The sequence below is a fragment of the Eriocheir sinensis genome, chromosome 3 (assembly GCF_024679095.1).
Source record: "Eriocheir sinensis breed Jianghai 21 chromosome 3, ASM2467909v1, whole genome shotgun sequence".
Classification (NCBI taxonomy): domain Eukaryota; kingdom Metazoa; phylum Arthropoda; class Malacostraca; order Decapoda; family Varunidae; genus Eriocheir; species Eriocheir sinensis.
The window spans coordinates 27,580,172-27,600,425 of NC_066511.1; the positions used below are offsets into that span (position 1 = coordinate 27,580,172).

General features: G+C 45.4%; 1 protein-coding gene across 1 annotated transcript in view; it reads right to left on the reverse strand.

Moving 5' to 3' along the window:
• The window catches only part of LOC127007446 (disks large 1 tumor suppressor protein-like), a 52,651-nt gene extending 36,360 nt beyond the window's left edge, over positions 1 to 16,291 (reverse strand). The window contains exon 1 of the mRNA XM_050878489.1: positions 15,212 to 16,291. Within this exon, the coding sequence (XP_050734446.1) occupies positions 15,212 to 15,288 (77 nt within the window). The 5' untranslated portion in view covers positions 15,289 to 16,291. The remainder of the gene's footprint in view (positions 1 to 15,211) is intronic.
• Positions 16,292 to 20,254: the final 3,963 nt, after the last annotated feature.

Consider the following 20,254-nt stretch of genomic DNA (forward strand, 5'->3'; position numbering starts at 1 on the left):
GCAGTGGCAGAGGTTCCCGGCTCCTCCCTAAGTCACCCGTTGTCATCACTATTACCCGCATGTTACTTGAGTGCTAGCCGTCGCCTCCGAACTATTCCACCACCACTATATAGTTGGTGTATGGTAAAGGCTCTTAGTCACGTCTCCGTCACCCGGTGGTGGCATTTTATCGCTACCAGTCACGCGCATCCGTCACTCTATTGCTTCCCGTCTAGGTTAATGACAACCGACCACTGCAAGGTCACTCCTTTGCCACCCGCTTCAGTCACTGATAAGACAATCAACACGTAACTGTAAACCAACCACTGCCATTAAACGCTGCTTCGCTCTGTCTGTTGCAAGCTGCTGTCACATTACTATTGGTTAACCTCTCCCCGTGTCGTGGCTTATCAGTGTCCAGTGTCGACTGCTGTCCTCACCAATGTCGGTTACTTCTTTTCAAAGTAATCATTGATATACCTCTTTGTACGTACGTAGTTTGGGCAAAGAGGAACAACTGATATCAGACCTCTAGAGCTTTACGTCCTAGAAAAAGTAGTCTATCAGTGCCCTTAAAAATTCGGAGAACAACGGGGACCTTAAGTATGAGCGGTATTCAACAACTTGGCACAGCGGTCACTTTCTGTGTCTGCTGCTGCATGCCACTTCACGACGCCCTCCTCCCCGCGTCACCCCACGAGCCGGGAGGGAAGTATATGCGTACCTTTACCACATTCCTCGGGTGACATGTGGCCGTAATAGCTCTCCGGCCACTCGACGCTGCCTCTCACACTGCATCAGTGATTCAGAGGTGGGAGGAAGGTTTTGAGGTCGCTAGAAGTTAACATCCTCGTCCTCGCAACATGCAAATGAGCTCGTCGCCTCTCCAAGCCATCCATCAACCCCGGGCGTGGGGAGAGGCGGTGCAAAAAAAAAAAGAGAAGCATTACCATACCACGAATCAAGGCGTGGCTAAGTCTGTGGGGAAGATAATGAAGTCCCGGTTGTGTGCTGAACTAGAAACTAAAACAAGGGAGGAGGAGCCTTAGGGAAAAATGCATTCTTTTGAGAAACTCCCGGGAACGTAGCCAACCTGAGCCAACTTTTCCCCGTCCTCGTCCTCCTTTTTTCGACTTAGTTACTCCCAAAGAATAGTATGGTATTCTCTCCCTCCAAAGGGCATTTTAACGAGTTAAGTTCCTTCTTCATTGGAGTTCTTGGATGAGTGGAATGGGCGGGAGAAAAGAGTGGCAGCAGGTGGGGGAAGGGAGTGAAGGGGGGGATGTGATATTGGCTTGAGGGTTGAAGGGATCGAAGCAGGCAAGGAGCTGGGTATGAAAGAACGAAACTGAGGGAGCCAGGCACGGCGCGACCCTGATATGGAGCGAACCAACCAAGGTGAAAACCAGGGAAAGCTTGAACCCATAAAGATGCGAACCAGGCAAGACGCAAACCAGACGAGGCGCTAACCAGACACGGATAGACCCAGACAAGACGTGAAATGCCATAGCGTGAACCAGGGAAGGTGAGATTCAGGTAAACTAGGAACCAGGCAGGGGTCAAAGCAGATAAAGTAAGAACCAGGCAAGGCACAGATCAGGCATTGCGCGAACTGTCAAAAGTCCTTCCATCATACCCGGCCCGACTTACCCGCCTTGGGAAATTAGCGTTCACGTATCCCGAGTATTCTTTATTTGGTTACTACAGTCCCCCGTGCGTTCAAGGGCCGACTGCGCGCATGGAGACTGAAGTTAAAGGAAAAAGACAAGACTTCATAATAACTTGCAAATACATAGATTAAAATGAGTCTAGATGTGCCACTTTAGTTGTGTCTGCTTTAGAATTATTACTATTATTGTTACCATTATCATCATTAGCTATTATTGTTTATTCCTTTGTTTGTTGTTGTTGTTGTCCCGTATTTACCGAGGGTTAGCGAAGCCTGTTATCGGGGCGGGCAGGCGCGGGGTGTGTGCAGCAGTGCCGAGCCGCTCCTCACGGGCCGCGGCACAGCCCGACACGCAGCCACAATGGAGGAGGCAATGCACCGCGTCCAAGTCGTTCTGAGCCATTCGGCGAGAGTAAGATTGCGTCAAACTCGATCGATCGATCAAGTGGTGCTGAACCTACACCAGTTTCCACTCTGGACACACAGTAGGGGAGAATTTTGTTGACTGACTGTGCCGAACCGAATTTGGACCAAACACACGGCTGTTCGGAGACACTGACTACCTGTCAAGGGATGGCTGAGACAACTGGACGTGGTGCAGAGCTGTGAGTGCAAACATGAAACGGAAAAAAAGAAGCGAAAGCTGATGACTATTACATTGCGCGAAATAAAAGAATTTCACAGCTAGACGGAATGGTACAATGAAAGTATCGCGGTTGCTCCACATTTAATCACGCGAGTAAATGTTTGCCCCAAAACTTTGATGAACAGTAAAATACCATTTCGACGTCAATAACGCCGATCTATTCATTGTAGTTTTTGGGTTGTGTGAATGTGGCGCGAGTCCCATTCATTTCAATGAATGATCTTTTCTTTGACTTGAATGCTCTCACTTCTTTTCAATTACTGACTATTATTACTGAAGCCACAACTCATTTTCAACAGTATGTTTGCCAGGAGCAGGGAAAATGAATAATATATATATATATATATATATATATATATATATATATATATATATATATATATATATATATATATATATATATATATATATATATATACACACACACACACACACACACACACACAAACAGACGCGCGCGCGGATCTCGTTAGCACAAATGGTGTGTGTGTGTGTGTGTGTGTGTGTGTGTGTGAGAGAGAGAGAGAGAGAGAGAGAGAGAGAGAGAGAGAGAGAGAGAGAGAGAGAGAGAGAGAGAGAGAGAGAGAGTCCTAACTTCTTTCCAGACCGATCTATTTCTATCTATCTATTTTACAAACACTGACCTGCCTCCTCCGCTGCGTAAAGTCTAACTAGCTCCTGGTACACCACGAGGCGGCCATGCAGTCATTATGCCAACAACGGAAGCTGTTTTCCACTCTCCTCTTTAGCACCGCCGCCTTCCAAGAGTTAGAAGGGTCTCCCAGCACCTTTTTATAGAGCCTCTTTCTTCTCACCTCGGGGCCTGCGCGTCATTAAACAGAGTGGCGAGGCTGTATGTGGCACGTGCATGCTGCCGTGACAGGCGTGATCAATACACCCCCGCGTGCCCGACCGCTGATCGATGACACATTCCTCAGCCCTCCACACCACCACCACCTCCCTCGCCACTGCCTGATATCTTCCAGTTCCAAAGTTACCTAGGTCATGGTTTGGTCCTTCAGTCTGAACCGCTCTTTGTTGTTGCTGGTGGTGGTGATGATGGTCCTGTTCTTCTCTCTCTTCCTCAGCCCCCAACACCGCAACTTCATCTACCGTCACTACATCATTTCTTCATTCCTTCAAACCCCAACTCACCCGCACATCACCGCTACCTGCCCGTGCCACCACAACATCCACCACTGTCTGATTCAGGGGGTTTCAAACTCTTCAGCTCAACGACACCTCGATGAAGTTTGGTACTGTTTATCAACCTCAAAGCATTTATCATATGAACATAATATAATAAATACTACATCAGATGATAATAGTAACAGTAGTAGTAGTAGTAGTAGTAGTAGTAGTAGTAGTAGTAGTAGTAGTAGTAGTAGTAGTAGTAGTAGTAGTAGTAGCAGCAGCAGCAGCAGCAGTAGTAGTAGTAGTAGTAGTAGTAGTAGTAGCAGCAGCAGCAGCAGCAGTAGTAGTAGTAGTAGTAGTAGTAGTAGTAGTAGTAGTAGCAATAACAATAACAATAATAATAATAATAATAATAATAATAATAATAATAATAATAATAATAATAATAATATAAATTGTGTACGCACTAGATCCTTCCCGGGACAGGGGAGATGAGAAAAGGGTGGAAGGAGCAAGGGATGGGTAGAGATAAGTAAAACTGGACAGAACATGACATAAATTATTTGTTTACCTTTGAATTACTTGGTAAAAAGTATACACAGGTAATAAATCACTAAGTCGCAAGTCATCTCATGATACTGTATGTCATGCATTTCAATTTCTTACATAATTCAGTTTTAAACACCAGGATATTGACTCAACCTAAATCAACCATTCAATCGACTCTCCAGGCATTTGCTGCCCCCTTTCGGCACCGATCATTTATCGACCCTAGGGGTAAATTCTGACCACTTAGGGGACCCTTATTTCTTGATGAAACACTCAGTCCCCCACACCACCTCCCCTCCAACCACCGCCGCTTCTCTCGGCCACTGTCTAAATTCCTCAGCCCAGGAAGTTACCCAGGCCATGAGCCTCTATAGTTTGTTATTGTTGTTGTTGTTGGTGGTGGTGGTGCTGCTGCTCTTATCCTTCTTCCCCGTCCTTATCAATGCTGGCAAAACCACTCACCGTCGCACACACACTTCGCACTCTGCTCTATCCAGTCAGACGATTCCGCGTCTAAAACTTCACAGGAAGTCTTTCTCCTCCCTTCCTATTCGGATCTCAAATTCTACTCAAAGCTCGGCCTCCTCCGATAAGTATCTAAGATACACTCTCTTCTGTTTCAAAGAACAATAAAAGAAAAAAATATGTATATATGTCGGTGGTTGACACGCGCGATAAACAATAAAAATATAAAACTAATTATAAACTTTCCGGGAGAGAGAGAGAGAGCGAAGGAGAAGGGTGAGTGAAGCGGGAAGCAGGCCAGTGTAAAGACGCCTTTCCCCCGCTGTGTTGGTGGCTGGCAACCTTGTCTCCGCCAGGTTAGCAGTAAAAGCTAACAGCTAAGACACACACACACACACACACACACACACACACACACATTCAGGACGTCCAGCAAACAGCCTCGCCGCGGGGCCTCCAGGACTCCTCACCTGAGTGATCGGTGCGCCACGCGTCGCCTCGCCCGGTCTCAGCGGAGTGAGTCTTGTACGCCACGCCAAAGAGGAGGCACTACGTCGGAGTGCCAGCCCTCCGCAGCAGCAGGTGTGCGCGCCGGGCAGGGGGAGGGAGGGAGAGCAGCACGGGGACACGGCGATCGCAAGAGCCAGCGGCGCACCTTTATCCAGGCTGGAGCGAGGCGCCCGAGTGCCCCGCCCAGCACCACCAACAGGCAGGGAAGGACACCCGCCACCCTGCGAGTGCCGCCGCCGCCGCCGCCCCATGACCGTTCACCACACCACCACTCCGCCACCCGCCACATACACATGCAAGGTTTTCTCTACTTCATTACACAAAGTTCCTTCCCTCCCGTTACCCAAGGCCTTCCACTAGCAGGAGACCTTGTTCTATCATGCAGTCTCCACATAACACACAGATGCCTGTCTGAGGGCATGTAGGTACTGGCCAACCAGCAACCAAAATCTAAACGTGTCCGCTTTGTATTCAGAGGCAAACAACCAAAAGAGTAAGGATAAGAAATAAAGAAAGATACATAGCTCCTAACACTGCCACTGTACTGTCAAAACTTAAATTACGATGAACTCGCGGAACTAACTTTACGCTGGAAAAGTACGCTACGCACAAAACTCAAAGCATGGGTTCCAAGTAACGATCTTGCCAAATCCACTCAACTCACACTGGGAGGGGGAAAAAAATAATCTTATTTTTAAAGTAGACCTTCAGTACAAACCCTCGTGTGTGTGTGTGTGTGTGTGTGTGTGTGTGTGTGTGTGTGTGTGTGTGTATCAGTGTGTACAAAGGCAATAAGGGCATGTGCGTGAGGGTTATATTGTTACTGCGTCAGCGATACATACATACACGGACAACAAAGACGTGTTACATCACGAACGAGAATCACGAGAACTTCCCCTTTACGAACCGTCGCCAGCACTCGGGCAACAAAATGGTGTGAGTCATCATCATCATCAGGAGGAGGAGGAGGAGCTGGGGCATGGGGGAAGCGATGACAAGAGCAGGAAAGGAGAATGACAGAATGAGGAAGAAAAAATAATGGAAGTATGATTGGATGAAGAGAGAGAGAGAGAGAGAGAGAGAGAGAGAGAGAGAGAGAGAGAGAGAGAGAGAGAGAGAGAGAGAGAGAGAGAGAGAGAGAGAGAGAGAGAGATGCACAAAAGTTTAGTATTGACCCGCCAGCCCTCACCAGGTGCTTCCCCCCCTCCCTTTCCCCTGCTTCCCCTCCCTCCCCTCCACCCAGCAAGGACCAGGTGAGAGAGAGCGACCTAACATGCGCGCCACACACTTCCGAGGGTGGAGAGAGAGCGCGAGCGAGAGAGAGAGAGAGAGAGAGAGAGAGAGAGAGAGAGAGAGAGAGAGAGAGAGAGAGAGAGAGAGAGAGAGAGGAAAGTAGCCACGCCTGAAGCAGAACGTCCATTATATACGCAGACTTCGCATTACGGTAACATTAAGGGGCCCTGTTGATGGACGCAGGACTGACGCGGAACGGGAAAATATAACACAGTGGCCACCAGAGGGAATAAAAGCGAGGTAACGCAACGGAAAGACATTAGCAAGCCCGGGCCTCCATCAGACTCAACGTGTCAGCGATAGCGTATGTATGTAACCCAAGAAGTATTCGATGTACAGACACTACGTAATTCAAAGGAAGAATCTACAGTCGCTATCGTGGGTTAAGTAAAATCGTGGTGCGTGACGATAAATCAGAGTCGCAACATTAGCGTATAAGGAATATGTACGGTATAGTAAGCCTTTTTTTTTTTTCCCCGACACTAAAAGAATGATATATAGAAACATGTTGAGACAAGTCAAGTAAATGCCCCGTCAAATGGTACCTCAATTTGTGTGTCAATTACAGAGCGGATTTTTTTTTTCTAAACATACCTAACATTGCTGCCAAGAAATAAGTAAAAAGGGAAAGACTGGCGTGGTTGTATGTAAGAGTGCGAATGTGTTCTCTCTACAGACTGATATGAAGTTCTTTCCTACATGACGTTTCGGGTACGGCACACTGATATATCACTGTTGTTTGTGTCCATGAGAGCACATCAGCAACAGTACGTACTTTCACACACACACACACACACACACACACACACACACACACACACACACACACACATTACGGTATACTCAAGGGAGGATTAGGAAGACTTTTTATCATACGAAAGTTTACCAAACAAACAACAACAAAAAAAGAGATTATGGCGCCACCCTCACGAGAACTTGGCGCATGCATCGTTGCCATCGTACGCTGACGGCAGTGTTTACGATGTCACGCAGCTGCTTTTGTTCTTTCCTGCTCACACACACACACACCTGTTGCCAGTAGTGCCACAAGACGCATGCACCACCCCTCCCTCCCTAATTTTTTCCCTTCATCTCTCCCGTTACAGTCTCCCTTGCAGTAACTTGCTGGAATTTTTTTTTTTATCTCAAACTTCCTCTGTCACTACGCGTTGCGGGAACATTTTTTTTTTTTGTCAGTCTCCCATAGCAGAGAGAAAAAATGGTGATGCTACTTGATGGATGCTGGCAAGACACCACCTACGGATACAGTCAGCCAGTCAGTCAGTCTCACTCCAGAAGGAAAACTTAAAGGGCCGTACCAAGAGTCACGAAGGTTTAGCGACGAACATCGAAGGGAAGGTACGCGGCTCGACCTTCATGACTCTCGGTACGGGCCATACACTATCCCGATCCAGAGTGAGCATCATCATATTTTCTACTATTCCTTACCCAACAGTTTTTTTGGGGCAACTTTACTAAGAGAAGGGTGGACGACAGCATAATATAAACGGAGATTAGACGACAGCCTCCTCCTCCTCATCATCACCTGTTACTAGTCAGCTGAAGGGCAAAAGTAACTGTGGTAATCCATTTCGCATCGACATTTTTTTTTTGTTTCATCTCTCCACCGGGCGCTCTGAACTGCCACTTTTTTTTCTTTCTTTTTTTTTACCCTGCGTTATGTCTTGAATATGACGACGATCAGGCCTAAGACAAGGGTGCCCCATAAATAACGGATCAGTAGTAAGTGAATCCTTGTGTAGACATGGAAACACGAGGCCTAAGAGGAACCCACCAGGGATGAACGGGCTGTTGCGTCTGATAGAGAATGCTGAAATTATTGATGAAGCAGGAAGGCGTGTGATTCTAATAGGCAGCGGAATACAAGGGAACACGTTTATCAGGGACGGATGAGTGTTATGCCCCGATAAGAAAGGCGAACTAACTGATGAGACAGAGGGAACAGTAACTCTATGAAAAGGGGAGTCAATGATGAAACTCAGGCAGCCAGACGGTTACGTGTGTGGACAACGGAACACAAAGGGGAGGCGACGAGCTGTTACCCTTTAAGGAAAGTGGCGTTGCTGACGAACCAGAAAACAAAAGTGTACCTCTTTTTTTTCTGACGCTACCAGTAATCATCGTAACGTTTAATTAATGATGCCACTCAACGGAAAGTGACATAAGGGAGAGGGAAATGGGGTACTGGACGATGGACTCATGTAATAGCTTTCCGAAGAAGCAGCACGATATTCAGTAACCACTCTTGCGTTCCACATTAACTGAGTGATAGTTTTCGTATGGTGTTTTCGTAGATGGATCAGGGTCGTGGAATGTTGTATATCTTCTCGACCCATCTCTTTAGTTAGCTTTCCGAAGAGGCAGCACGATATTCAGTAACCACTCTTGCGTTCCACATTGAGTGAGTGATAGTTTTCGCATGGTGTTTTCGTAGATGGATCAGGGTCGTGGAATGTTATATATCTTCTCGACCCATCTCTTTAGTTAGCTTTCCGAAGAGGCAGCACGATATTCAGTAACCACTCTTGCGTTCCACATTAACTGAGTGATAGTTTTGGTATGGTGTTTTCGTAGATGGATCAGGGTCGTGGAATGTTATATATCTTCTCGACCCATCTCTTTAGTTAGCTTTCCGAAGAGGCAGCACGATATTCAGTAACCACTCTTGCGTTCCACATTGAGTGATAGTTTTCGTATGGTGTTTTCGTAGATGGATCAGGGCTGTGGAATGTTGTATATCTTCTCGACCCATCTCTTTAGTTAGCTTTCCGAAGAGGCAGCACGATATTCAGTAACCACTCTTGCGTTCCACATTAACTGAGTGATAGTTTAGGTATGGAGTCTTCGTAGATGGATCAGGGCTGTGGAATGTTATATATCTTCTCGACCCATCTCTTTAGTTAGCTTTCCGCTTTGCACGATATTCATTAGACATTAACTGAGTAATATGTCCGTCTGGAGTCACCGTGAGTAAATGAGTTTGTAACGTGCCATCATCGTAAACATCAGGGCCTTGGAATGTTATCTTCTCGACCCATCTCTTTAGTTAGCTTTCCGCTTAGCACGATATTCATTAGACATCAACTGAGTAATATGTTCGTCTGGAGTCACCGTGAGTAAATGAGTCTATAACGTGTATCATCGTGAACATCAGGGCCTTGGAATGTTATCTTCTCGACCCATCTCTTTAGTTAGCTTTCCGCTTTGCACGATATTCATTAGACATCAACTGAGTAATATGTTCGTCTGGAGTCACCGTGAGTAAATGAGTGTATAACGTGCCATCATCGTGAACATCAGGGCCTTGGAATGTTATCTTCTCGACCCATCTCTTTAGTTAGCTTTCCGCTTTGCACGATATTCATTAGACATCAACTGAGTAATATGTTCGTCTGGAGTCACCGTGAGTAAATGAGTCTATAACGTGTATCATCGTGAACATCAGGGCCGTGCAGAGCTGTCTTCTCGACCCACCTCTTTAGTTGGACTCGCACCACCACCACCACCACCACCTACCACCTTCCCCTTTATCCCCCCCCCCCCCCGACCTCCCCTAACTGCAGCACACACGTGGCATTCTCCACCTCACTTTAACGTCGGCTCCCGCTCAGGGTTACCGGATTATCGTACTCAGTGCATTGCAATATCTATTCCTCTTCCTAACCCACAACTTCTGCAAAAAAAATATAAAGAAAACTACATCACTAATTAACGTTTTTAGTAAGAGATTTTAACTGTCTGTCGTTATTTGTGTAGGTACGACAGTTTTGGGTCTGAAGCCGACAAATACAGCGTGATGAGTACGATACTGGTAACGTTGCTTTGCTGCTGCTTGCTCCCTCCCTCCCTCCCTCTGCCGCCTCAACATTCCCCTTTCAGACAGAGGATACAGAAACGTTCAAAATTGCCTTCTTTCAAACACTGTAATAATGGTGCTCGCGCTGTATCAAAGTTCAAAGGTAGCGCCTCGCATGACAACAAGCTAGATCACTGGGGCTATTGATGTATGGATGTGAACACTGTAAGGTAAACGTGTATTCGACATGAACAGCCTGTGTGTGTGTGTGTGTGTGTTAGTGAGAGAGAGAGAGAGAGAGAGAGAGAGAGAGAGAGAGACTGAAACGAGTGATAGGGAAACATAAGGTAAGAACATAAAGAGGATCCATGAGAAGATCGTACCCTCTCTCTCTCTATCTCTCTCTCTTAAAGGTCAGGACATGGTATAGGCCAAAAGGTGCACCCCCCCCCCCCCCCACACACACACGGGCAATACCGGAGGGAGCAGCCAGACACATAAGCTTGTCCGTTCCCTACACCGTCGATTTTTCAGTCCCCCTTGAAAATAAATAATATATATATATATATAAAAAAAAAAAAAAAAACACGTACGGAATATACATTTTTTTCTCTTCCCCTGATAACGCAATACCTTTTTCCATTTATTTTTTTCCCCCCCTCTTCAGCGGCTTACAAATTCCCAGGGAAAAAAAAAAAAAAAAAAAAACGAAGAACCTGTATTATGGATTGTGATGAGAGATTCCTTTTTTGTGCACTTTATATTTTGTTGCTTTCCTGCTCTAAGAATTACCAAGTGAAAGATTACAAAGCAAGTGCCGCTCTACGAAGAAATGGGGGAAAAAAATGAAGTCGAGTAAAGTATGTTTTTCGATTCGTCTCTCTCTCTCTCTCTCTGCCAAATGAATAGTAAACTAGAGAGCGGTAATATGCGCCTTTTTCGCATCATAATAATTCGACTAAATTGAAGAAACCAACATGGATTTAAAAGTGAAAGATCCGCGTTGTGCTTTGCCGTTTTCCAGTTGCTGTTTCTCTGTTCTTTGGTCACAGCAAGGTAATTCAAAAGGAGGTACCTTGATAGTAAGTACCGTTTTTTGCAATGGGCGAGATTCCATATACATACAGGCAGCACCACGACCCTAGGCCACTCAGCGAAGTGCCAAAAAAAGGTAAGGTTAAGCCAATGCTAAATCGCTTCGTTTTGCTTCAGTACCCGATTAATGACAGTCTCGTGTTGATTGGGTGTCAAGCATACTAGCAATAAATAACATGGAAGCAAGATATACCTCGCCATGTATCAGACGTTATTTTTGATTTTATGACATTGGCTTGGTCTTGGTTCGGGAGGCAGCCACTCAAGGTATACACTCTAGCATTATTATCAGCCTCGTTAAGGGGATTACTATTCTATTTCATTGATAACTATGGTATGAAGTATAATACCGAGCATCACTGAGAAGAAAATCCCGTCAAGGAATAAAAGGGAAAAGTTCGTAAAAGCTTCCTATTTGACTATTTTTTTCTGTTCTAGGTACTCTTCGAATCTCCATAGAAACGTAGAGACTAACACAGACTGCACCCCAACTCTCTCTCTCTCTCTCTCTCTCTCTCTCTCTCTCTCTCTCTCTCTCTCTGCTACTTATCCTTCTACCTAGCAACCTCACTCAAGGGTGCAGGGTTTGGCTGGGAGTGAAGCTCAACTAATATATATAAAATGTATATAAACAATGAAAGGAAAAAGAAGGACAGTTTTCTACTTGATTGTTCCTGTTGAAATGAATAAATGAAGGAAAGACATAAAGAAGGGAAAAAGACAGAGACGAAGAAATACAAGAAAGGATGGTGGAAACTTCAGGTATTTGTTCCCCTCTTAGAATGATCAAAACAAAGCATACAAACAAGAGGCATTGTATACATAGGAACAGGCACCACTTTGCCAGCTAAAGTCCGCTGTACATCCATTAAAAAGACCCTAAATCCAATCATCATATCTAGGAGTGACCTTTACTCATAACTATAAGGAAAGGATAACCGCTGCGCCACTGAACGCTTCTGAGGCTGTCGTGAAAGAGTATTCCGGTCTCCTTCATTCTACTTTGACATGTTTACTTTTCCACGCCAGACAAAGGTACACGTAACCGGACCCAAGCGACGAGAGAGAGAGAGAGAGAGAGAGAGAGAGAGAGAGAGAGAGAGAGAGAGAGAGAGAGAGAGTGTCTGTTTCAACTATACGTATACTACTGCTTCTGCTGGGACTTCAGTATGGTAATGGGAAAGAATTTGGGCTGCGTATTTTTCACACACACACACACTAGCGATCTTCAAAAATGTTAATGGGGAGCTGCCATAGACGAATACAGGCTTAGGCCAAGATTCCCCTTTCTTTTATAATTCTTTTAACGATAATTAATTAGCTCCTCTCTCTCTCTCTCTCTCTCTCTCTCTCTCTCTCTCTCTCTCTCTCTCTCTGTTATCGAATATCTTTCTATTGTACTGGGCGCTCCCCCTTAATTAACTGGGTACCCCGTAAGCCAGATGGGGAGGGGGGAGGCGAAGGCTGGTGTGATTACGGCCTACCTAGGGAGGAGGAGGAGAAGGGAAAAAGCAAGAGGCCAAATAATATAATGTGCTTGAGGGGGGCAAGGTGGGAGGGACGTGGAAGGAATCAGAAGGGGAATGGGAACAAAGGGAAGGGGAGGCGAGCGAGGAAGGGAAAATAAAAAAAGAATGGATGCGAGTTTTTTGTTTTGAGGGGAAAGCAAAGGGGAAGGGAAAAGGAGAGAGAGAGAGAGAGAGAGAGAGAGAGAGAGAGAGAGAGAGAGAGAGAGAGAGAGAGAGAGAGAGAAGGTCTGGCTGCACCCCACCTCTCTCGCTCTCTCTCTGCTTCTCATCCTTCTACCTAGCAACCTCACTCAAGGGTGCAGGGCTTAGCTGGGAGATAAGCTCTACTTGCGTCGTCAGCGATACGGGACGTCGAGAGAGGAGGGGAGGAGAGCTGTCAACGGTAGATGCTTCTTGGTATGTAGTACTTCCTTCTTATCCATGAAAGATTGTGTTATAATGGTAATATTCTGTCATTAGAGATATAGGGTGTGATAAGGGAGAGGAAGAATGCTGTCAACGGCGGATGCGTGTTAACTATTCCTATCTAATCATGGAGAGTTTTAATGTAGAGTAATGGGGTGAAGACAATATTTTAACTGAATTATATTGGTCCGGACAGAAGCAATGCCGGATGCTCGTATGCCACACGTCAAAATGTGAAAACAGCTCCATTAAATATGACACTAACCATGCCAGGGTGAAATGACATCAACGTCGCCAAGGTACAAAATATGTCTAATTCAATGGCAGCAATGTCGGCAACAGGAGCTAGGCAAGACGAGTCTGGGGAGGGGGAAAGAGAAGGGGCGGGGAGGCTGGAGGGTGTGTTGTGAGGGGAAAGGGGAGACTGCACGGTTTGTCGGGGCGGACGCGTCACTATGGGAGCAACACAACACCTCACAAGCCGGCCAGAAGGACTTGACAACCGTGAGAGTTTAGAGTGGATGGCGAGTCTGGCTCAAGTCCACGTGTGTTAGGGTCGGTTCCAAGGGAGTGGCGTCATCCCTCACCGAGCTAAATGGGCTTCAGCGACCCACGTGTTCGGCGTTAAGTAAAGGAGACAAAAATAAATGCAGTGTGTGTGTGTGTGTGAGAGAGAGAGAGAGAGAGAGAGAGAGAGAGAGAGAGAGAGAGAGAGAGAGACGTAATACAAATGAGTTCAACCAGACATTAAAAGAACATTCGTACATTTGACAAACACAAAATAGTGAGAAGAGAAAGTCATGCCTACAGCGACACATGCACAGTAAGGGTAAGGTCAAAAGTGTTCGGCTAGAGAGGACTGCCATAACATCACGGAGTCCTTATCATGTGACGACCCTGATGAGAAGGGAGTTACATGACCTTGACAATATCTCTATTAAGTGCCGGCATCGAGCAATCTATCAGGTAACGGCATCCAGTAGTCACCTTGACGGTATCTAGCTATCAGATGCTGCTCTTCCACAGGCAAGTGAGTGTAGTAATCTTATGTGATGTCACCCACAGCGACAAAGTGAATACTATGATCTTGTTTTAATATCTGGCAGCCGTTATGAAAATGGAGTCGACAAGTATGACAAACAAGGCTTACTTAAAATAAGCGACCTTGTTTAGCTTATAATTGAGACAATCATATGCAGACTTATGTTTAACAGCGCCCTGTAAAGCAAAAGCAGCCCTGTTAAAATACGATATCATGCCGAAAAGCAGCACTCGCGAGAAAAAAAAGTAATGGACATTGCAATCGCAGGCCAATGTGTACAGGGATATTTCCAACCACTCACACATGTTGAGAAACGAGTTAATCGCCTCCAAAATCCTTGCGTCAGAAAAAAAGCGAACACAGTTGACTCAGCTGGTCTTCGTAAAAAAGGCAAACAGGTCAACCAACACGATGGATCGCTAGCTGTGTTAATGCTAAAGTATTCGGCATGTGAACCTGGAGTGACACGAGATCCACTCATGACTGGCAGCCGCGCTCACTCTCACCGAAAGCTCTTCGGGGTGTTTGTCTGCAACAACAGAAAAATGAAATGTTCGTGTTGCCATACAAGTGACAGGCCGGCGACGCGGTTGGCTGAAAGGCCTGAGTTACATGGATGGTAGGTCACGATACCCTTTGAAGGTGGGATGACTAACCGACAAAAGGTTACTGTTCCAGGAATTCTCCCAAGCAATACTTTCTCTAAAAGATGTGGTATAATTTAAAGGTAAATCTTGCCTTTAATTGACTCACTTAGCCTGAGATATTTTGAAGAGGTATGCACATCCTGCGATAACGAGAAGTACTTCAGTGGGCTCACAATATCTTTTCTTTTATCTTGGGAACACACACACACACACACACACACACACACACACAGTAATACCCAGCATCGATCTCCATCTCTCTTATGGAACAAAAATGGAGCAGCGACTATTAAACTTCATATATATATAAATATAAATATATATATATATATATATATATATATATATATATATATATATATATATATATATATATATATATATATAAAGGACAATAATCTTGAGTTATGCCGGCGTGCTCCCCGCCTTACCTCGTGATGAGCTGAGGGTCTTTTTTCCTGACAAGGGTGCCGTTGGCCTTGGGCGGCAGGCCATTCTTCCGGGTCATCCTGTCCGCCTTGGCCTCGACCTTGGGAGGAACGTGTCCCGACAGCCTTGCTCCCTTACAGCGACCTCGCCGAGTCTAAGTCATGGCGGATGACCACAACTTGGGTTTATCGATGATGCTCCTTGAGATGCTTTAACTCGTCACTGTCTCGGCGTACACGCATACGCGTACAAGTATGAAACTTGTTGCAAATAATTTGGTTTTATTTGGTTTATATTGTTATTGCTTTATAAACAATATATGTACCTTTACTGACTTGACATGCTGGTTATGCATGCTAAATTAAACACTTGGGAATAGTTTTGTCATAACACTTGCCAGTTACCTGACGCGATATTACAGTACGCTGCAATATACCTCTTACATTAAAATACACCGGGGGGCTTGAGTTTCATTAGAAGCATTGGCCATCAAAGCAATAATTTTTCTGAACAAAAGTCTAAATATATTCCACAGCACAACACGGGCAGCCAACACCCAGCCAGAGGTGCACGAACATAATTATGCTCGCACCGCCTGTGACAGCCAGCCACCACCACTACACCGCCGCAGCACCACACGGGCAGAGGCAGCACGCCCTGCCAACTACACAAGCAACACACCTCGCCGGTGACACTCGGGCAGCCAACACCCAGCTAACGACACTTTCGGGCAGGCAACAAACACTATGCCAGTGACACACGATTATTCCTGGTTTGGTATTTGTACACCAAGTATTATTCAATTCTAGCCTCATACAGTCTATCATATCCACGGCCGTCCAACCTACCGCATGCTAACCACAACTTACTACACACACGCATACACGTCACACGTCACACACATCACAAGGAGTGGCCGGGCCAAGACTGGTGGTGGTACACTGGTGGTGGTGGTGGTGGCGCCTTGGCCAGCGAGTTACTATCAAGCTCTGGGATGCGGGTGCCAACTTTGCTTCAACTTAGATACAGGTGAACAAAGCTTTTATTTGTTGTGACTTCATCGGCTACACAGATATTTATAATCAAAACCGTAGTTGTCTCTTACAAACAAATAGATCATAGTATATTTAATAGCAGTGTAGTTGATAAATTGACGGCGTAGTGGTAACACAGCATCTGTGGCCCCTGAGTCCTTCCTCCCAGACTCCCTTCCCTCCCTGACTGGCTCTCAACGCTCTATGTTGACGTATTTTTAACTCCTCTCTCCTCGTATATCAACACTATGCCTAAACTGCAATGGTACAATATTTGCTCGTTATTGTAAGGGTATTCTTATTTGTCACTCTTCAACCAGCTGTAGCGCTGCAAAAAAATACACAAAAATACAAACCGACAACTCGTTTTACCTCTTCCCGCCAAAACGAGAACTTGTCAAATAGGATCTCGGAATCATAAACACAACTCACGACAAAACATGCCATAACAACCTCATAAGCTTCCTCCCATAGGCTTACCATACGATTCGGTCTGTCTAGCTTCTAATTTTATCCCACAGGAGTAAAACAGCGCACCCTAACCAGGAGACTTTCATGGGATGGATGTTATCATTGATTTTCTATTGATTTATTGGGATTGTATGTAACGGGTGAAAAGTATGCGTCCGGTTCCTCTCCAAACGTTACTGGAAAACAAGCGTTGACGTGAAAGGAAGGCAGATATTTTCATGATGTGGAAGCTTACTTAAATTCATTCTTAGCAAAATCTGCAAAAGATATGGATTAATATGATGAATTGGCAACCATTGTTCAATACAATAACTTAATATACTATTTAAAATTGCCAACCCTTACAATACGTTAATTGTTTATATTAAAACCCCTCAGCATCCTCACAGGAAACCGGCACCCATTTTCAGAGTAGGGAGCGATAAATTCAGAGAAATGGAGTTTGTTTACATGAAAATGTTATCCCGGCTTTTGATGAATCATTAACAATAAAGATTCAGATGGTAAGTACGTCACTTTCATTATTCATATGAACATTGTCAAAGTACAAATATTAAGAATATTCCTGATCAACTCTAGCCATCACCATAAAAAGCCCGTCCTGGACTGGCTGCATGAAAAGATGTAACAATTTACTAGAACTTAATTTAACTTTGAGGCTTGGGTCCTGGCGACGTATCTTATCTAATCATTTAATAAAGGTCGGGCGTCGGGTGGTGGCTGATGAGACATCCGCTCGTCTTATCTGTGATTCATAGCGTTAGTTTCTCGGAGAGGAAATATTTATTGAGAAAGATTGTCAAGTAATGCATAATTATGAACTGTGCGAACCAATGTAGCTTTAGTCTCTCAAATGATAATAAGTAAACATTTTGGAGCTGATCACATGGATACTCATCACACATGGCAGCTGATGTGTCTACGAAGCACGAGGAATATTCTTGGTCAGTAAATAGTACACAAACGTTTTAAGGTTATATACATTGCTATCATTATGGCGACGATGGACGTTGTGCGTGGCCTTAGGGGCTCACACTACACCAGCACGTTTACGACCCGCTGTGCTAACCATGTTTAAGAATGGAACTGTTAATGACTTAGCTGTAAGAGCACTTCTAGAATCTAGAAGAATGGGAAAACGAAAAACTCGAAAGGATAAAACAAAAGACTTTGGGTTCACAAATCCTAAGAGAAAAGGAAAACAAAAGAAGAATGTGTGACACCATATAAAGAACTGCTGGACGATTAGCAAAAATTCCATCAATATTTCTGGCTCAGAGAGAGAGAGAGAGAGAGAGAGAGAGAGAGAGAGAGAGAGGTGCTACGCAGCTACGCTCCCCGAGGCCACGCTGTCTGCTGTGCTGGTGCCGGTCGGTGACGGAAGCGTGTTCACACCAGGGTAGAGAAAGAATATATTCTCTGGACCCTGGTCCACACTATCCAACACTGACAGGCTCCGGACCGGCCCATATCGGCGCGGACCTGCAAAATATTATCGCCGACAGCCGGAGACGTGTAGGTCCGTAGCAGTGTGAATACAATATCGTGTTACCCATTGAATAATATTTTGTCGGTCCGGAACGGTACGTTCCATGCCGGTCACTTTACGTAAAGTGTGAATCAGCCTTAAGATGCTCCTACATTGTGCAAGGCCTTTACCACACACCAGGGATGTCCGCCTCGGCACTTCCTCCGGCTGGTCCCTGTCCGTGAGCGTGCGTCGTCCGTCGGTCACAACACAGTTACGACTACGGAATGCTCGGTCGTGTAACTCTCTTATCTAAACCTCCTCCTAGTAATATCAGGAAACTCTTATCAATTCTGTTCCAAGAACAACAATAAAAATATAGAAGGGTGACAACATATCCTTTCGGGTTACTTACCCTTTCATTCGGGAAATTATGTAATTATTTTTTTCTTATTTCGTTGCCAAGTGATCTGTGCAATCTCACGGAGGTATCCTAATCTAAAGAGGCGAGCGGAAACTTAGCTAAAGGGAGTGGGTCACAAGAGGCCTTTTCCCCAAAGACTACAAGGGGTATGAACAACCCTCCTCCGTCTGGTCTGTGACGGGAACTCAGGCCTGTCTGGCGGGGGCGTGTCTGGACAGCATCACACAGCCCCTCTCCAAACAGTCGCCGTGCGCGCCGCCCCAGAGTTGCTAAATAATGACATGGCGCAGTGCTGGGTCATAACATCCTGACGAGGTGTTAGTAACATGGCATTCGTAATACAATCGTGCTAACATTCTGCTAAATGATGAAGATCATATTGCTTGTCCTTTTACATAGAAAAAGGCTTAAAATTGAAAGTCCTGATGCAGTGTGTGTGTGTGTGTGTGTGTGTGTGAGAGAGAGAGAGAGAGAGAACGAAAAAAAATGTCTAGGCCGTATAAGTCAACTCTTTTCACCTAAATAAATGGCACGGCTAATTTACAAGCTGGCTGGCCTGCGATGGCTGCTACGAGGCCAAATGATGCACACGATAGGACGGAGTGTTGTTCTTGCATCATCTGGGGGACAGACAAGGCACGAGGGGGGGGGGGGAGGGGTGGGCACGGGGAGTCTGGCCTCTGGATCGCACGAGCTGGCCAGGTGAAAGGGGATGGCGACAGCCGTGACCTCTCCCTCGCCCCCTCCCTTCCCCTTCTCTCAGCATCATGACCGCGCCTTCGCCCCACCACCATCACCACCACCACCATTACCCTTCACATTTAACTTCCCACGGCTGACTTGAAAACCCACGCCTCCTATAAACCCGTCTCCGCCCCCGACCACCCTCATTAATTACAGCGCCTATATTTTTCCGCACACCTCCCACTATTATTTAATATTTCTGCTGCTGCAACAACTACAACTACTACTACAACAGCGACAGCAAAAACAACAACAACACCCACTACTCCTATTAATAAAAATAAAACTATATTATTGTAGTCATTACAGCAAAACAACAAAAACAACCACTAATACTATTACTGACAATACTAAATTCTACTACGTATACTACCATCACTATCACCACTACTGCTATCATAGTTACATACTTATTCACTTTCAAATTACGACTCCAGCAATTATGACTGAGAAAGTGACTCCTTATAGGGAAGAAAAGAAAAGCATAAGTAAGTAAAAGCTAATCCCCAAATAAGTATGCAAGGCGGAAAAAGTAAATCCCAAAATGTAAATTCCTCCCTGCTGGAGCCTCACTCAGACTCCGCAGGCGTTTGCTTTGTTGCTCGGGCGGTGATCAGAAACGATGGACACGGAAAATGAAAGTGGACACCAGCGCGAAACATTGTGAAACGCTCGCTCGCAGATAAATTCGTTCGCAGCACATAATTATAAGTGACTCATTTCTAAGCTTATCACTTGGAGAGAGAGAGAGAGAGAGAGTGATGAAGTGTGCTAGGGAGTGTGGGGAAAGACGTATTAATACGTGCCTCCAGAAAAAAAAGTGATGTAGCCTTTTTGGATGTGTGTGTGTGTGTGTGTGTGTGTGTAATTCACCATGGTCTGACCACGCGATAGACCTCGCGAT